The sequence below is a fragment of the Triticum dicoccoides genome, chromosome 7B (genome assembly GCF_002162155.2).
Source record: "Triticum dicoccoides isolate Atlit2015 ecotype Zavitan chromosome 7B, WEW_v2.0, whole genome shotgun sequence".
In the NCBI taxonomy this organism is placed as follows: Eukaryota; Viridiplantae; Streptophyta; class Magnoliopsida; order Poales; family Poaceae; genus Triticum; species Triticum dicoccoides.
Window position 1 is genome coordinate 637,163,316 of NC_041393.1, and position 3,887 is coordinate 637,167,202.

The 3,887-nt window shown below is 48.7% G+C and overlaps 1 protein-coding gene across 1 annotated transcript; it reads right to left on the bottom strand.

Moving 5' to 3' along the window:
* Nucleotides 1-1,176: 1,176 nt before the first annotated feature.
* On the bottom strand, nucleotides 1,177-2,886 carry LOC119335902 (BTB/POZ and MATH domain-containing protein 2-like). Its single transcript, XM_037607949.1, has 2 exons — nucleotides 2,756-2,886; nucleotides 1,177-2,683 (listed from the first exon to the last, which is right to left on the bottom strand). Exon 2 carries the CDS (start codon nucleotides 2,674-2,676, stop codon nucleotides 1,375-1,377), a length of 1,302 nt encoding a protein of 433 aa, XP_037463846.1. The 5' UTR covers nucleotides 2,677-2,683; nucleotides 2,756-2,886; the 3' UTR covers nucleotides 1,177-1,374.
* Nucleotides 2,887-3,887: the final 1,001 nt, after the last annotated feature.

Below are 3,887 nucleotides of genomic sequence, written 5' to 3' on the forward strand. Positions count from 1 at the left end.
TTTGTAAATCTTCGCTGATGCCTCCTTGTTTGGCAAGGAACCTGTTAGTTCATAAAGTGTAGCCTAGTCATTGACCATGCTCCCCACGTACGGATATCTTGTACGTATGGATATCTTGTACGTATGGTGAAGCGTATCAAACATAAATTGAGCCGACACACGATCGGCTGTTGCATCGTGCTGCTTCATTCTGACTTTGCGTAACAATCTTAGGCATGTTTGAAATGGTGGTCGCACAAGCATTGTGTTCTGAGAGCTGTAGAGTGTAGTGCAGTGCTTGGTTTTGTTTGGCATAAGTGGGTGATTTCTTGGCCGGGTCATAGCGGGTGTCGACGATCGGTCGTGTGCTCCATCCTATCCTCACCCGGTCAAGCATGCGGTTACAAGATCTGGTTAAACTATCTGCATCGTTCCTCTGGTGAAGTTTATGCCTGTGTGTCTGATTTGAGATGTGAAAATAGGACAGGAAGGGATAAAGGATCAAGAGCAGTTATACTGAGTCTTCACGAACATGCAAGCAGATAGGGTGATGATGATTCATATCCTCTGGTTTCCTGTAAACTGACAGACACCAACATGTTCATTACCTTGGAATTAATACCCAGTAAGGATATGGGCATTACCCTGGAATTTATTACAAGCAAAGCTTCAAGTAATTTGAACAAAAGACATTTGTTATATGAGTATATACAGAAAAGAAAATATAGCCCCTGTCCATGCACTCAAAGCTTTACCCCATCTTTTCGTCGTGGAAATTGACACCAATCATCTCTATAGTTTCAAAATACACCAGATGGAGTCATCCTTTGGGGTACAGGGCACAGCTACAACATTTGACTTTGCAAAATTCCAAGCACCAACCTTCCTCTCAAATGGGAATAGGCCGCCTGAGGAGAACACTAAGTACCCAGGAGAAGGTTACTAGGCACTAGACCAAGATTTCACGCTATCGCTGTCACATAACCGGTATTCTTGGTGACCTATCTTATCTTCCAAATTCTTTCACCTAAATCTAGGTTCATAAAATGCCTATCCAGAAGCATCAACATTTTTCTTCTTGACAACCGCTACAAAAAGGTTTTCATGATAGGGAAGGCCCAAAGCAACAATATACAACACAATAATGAAGATACGTATACGAGGATAAAACAACTAGCTAAGAAAGTTACACTGTGCTGCAATGCCAAATCAATCTGCACTCAACACTTGAGTTTACAGACCAACCATTCCATGAAGGGACAATTTGCCTATACGCTGGGATTTTTCTAATTCAGCATACAGACAAATTATATAGATGACAAGATAAAAAAACAAGAGACATGGACTACGATCTCTCTAGTCTAGGGGATCCCACATATGCATAGCAGCGTCACTTCAGATCTTAGTAAAGAGTGATAAAGTCTGCTGGTTCAAAGCAATAACCTCGGCAATGAGCTCATTCAAAACAGAGGGATAGGTCGTGATTATATGCTCCCAGCCATCGGTCGCCATTATTGTTTGCAAACATGAGGGAGACTGGACTTGGATAAACTTAATGCACGCCTCTTCCAATCCGCGGCAGTGGTGCCGCTCAGCTAGAGCAAGGGTGGACGCCACTGAGCTGACACCTATGAGCTCAGATAGCTGTTTTTCGCAGATGAACTTGAGCCGTTGGAGATCATATCTGTCTGCCGCTACAAACAAGTCCTGCAGCCATTGCACGCGTGTTTCATCCTCTACTGCTTCCTCTCCTTGTCCTTGTTCCGCAACTTCTGACATTTTGTCCTCTATTGCTTCCTCTCCTTGTCCTTGTTCCGCAGCTTCTGACATTTTGTCTTCTAGAGCTTCCTCTCCTTGTCCATGTTCCACAAGGTGTGACGTTTCATCCTCCTCCATGCTGTCCTCATGCATCGCGGGGAATGAGTCTGTGTAGACAAAGCTAAGCAAGGCTCTGAATATGTTTGCTTCCATGTCTTTGATCTGTATGACACTGGATGTAGTAGTAGCACTGCCCTCCTTCATGGGGCCAAAGAGCTGTGCCCTGAAGACTTTAGACCGGGCAGCAAGCACGCATCTGTGTGCAGCAATCATCTCACCACAGACCTCGAATGTCACATCAGCACCCAAATTGGTTTGAAAGAGATCGCCGAAATGCCGGTGTATGTCAGGCAGGAGCGCCTCGCCATCGCCGCCCTTGGTGTCCTGGACAACCATGATGTCGCACCGGATGGTGAAGCAGTCGCCCCTTAGATTTGCCGATCGTTCGAGGGCGTGTCTCCTGACGAACTTGTCGCAGCTCCACGAAGAACCGGGTAAGGGGAAGCTGCACGTTTCGGTTCCACGGATGTACACTGGATTCTGCTTCTCGACCTGGTCGACGAAACTGAACCCGAACTTGGTGTCCACGACCTCGTCGGCCCCCTCGTCGTCGTACAGGCGGGAAACGCTGAGGGAGACGTAGTCGGCGCAGCTCAGGTTCTCGCCGTTGGGGTAGTAGTGGAGGTACCAGTCGTGGCCTCCGACGGTGAATGGGCGGGAGGTGATGCTGTCGCCGGTGGGTGCCTCCTGCTTGGTGCGCCGGTAGTCCTGGACCACCAGCAGGTGGTACCCGCAGTCCGTGCCGGTGTCGACGAACGACTCGGTCGCGGGGCACAGCCCGCCGTCGGCGAGGACGGATACGCCGGCGAACGACGACATGACGGACCTGAGAGTCGATCGGAGGTCTGTCACTCCAAGCTTCAGGGTTGGGATCGATGAGCTGATGGGGCGGGCATACCTGGTTCACGGAGTTGATGCCGCCGTCGCTCCTCCTCCGGCGGAAGACAGAGTTTGCGGCGGCGGCTCGTCGTCTTTTATGTGCGCGCGGCCTGGGCCTGCCTAGGGCGAGCGAGCGAGCTAGGGTTACCACGGTGGCTGGGCTTGAAGGCCCATCGCTCAGGGTATTAAAAAAAAGGTTTTCTAAAAAAAAAACTGAGTTTTGTAGGCTGCAAAGAATGCATTCCAGTCAAACAATTAGTGCTGCTATATGATATTCGAATTTGCTTACTGAATTCTAAATAAGATTTGACTGAAAACTTTACCATCAAAAATAAGTTTTTTTAATTTAATCAAAACATTTCCACCTCTTTAATTATAGGAACTCCCCGTTGATCATCGCCTCATTTTCCTTTTAGACATAGAAGATATACTCTGTTGGTCTCGTCCCTCCCTTGTAGCGTGGTTGGCATCCTCTCTTATCCTCTGGCACGTCGGCACCTCCTCCTCTCCTCTCGGGCGTGCCGCCGTGATGCCTGTCCTCTTCATCCACCACGCGTCGGCACCTTGCCATTTCCGTCTTGCTGAAGGATTGTGTGCAAGTGCAACCATGTTGCCGTTGTTTTGTCTGGACGGAAGAACCTTGGGCAACCTCGTGCTGGCCGTTGGGGGTACTCTTAGGGGTGTTTTGTACTTTACTACATACCGCCCATGCTAAGAGCCCCTCGATCCATTAGATATCGAGACCAACTTCTTCTTTCATGTCCGCCCTTGTTGACTCCTTCAAAAGATTAGCTCGTGACACTCCTTTGCCTTGGTGGTTGGCCGCCTTTGGCCTTCTTGGACCACACAGTTTGAAACTACACAAGCTCCTAGGCTTGGTCCATGTAGATCTTGGCACCAAGCTCGATGACGATCATGGGTGGCAATGATCCAAAGTGGATCACCAGTGGCTCGAGCTATTGTCATGGGAGAGCTATCCACATGGAAGGGATCTTGATTAGCGGAGCTCCTCACCGATGCCTTGTCATGCAACATGTTGTGCAAATTGGTAGACGGGAAAGACGATTTCGACAACCACAACGAAGTGGAGATGTGAGGAGACCCAGGTCCCATCAAGGGTGCCAATTTGTTTGACACGAGAAAAAAAATCT

Coding starts and splice junctions, on each gene's coding strand:
- LOC119335902 (XM_037607949.1), bottom strand. CDS start 2,676: ATGTCGTCGTTCGCCGGCGTATCCGTCCTCGCCGACGGCGGGCTGTGC.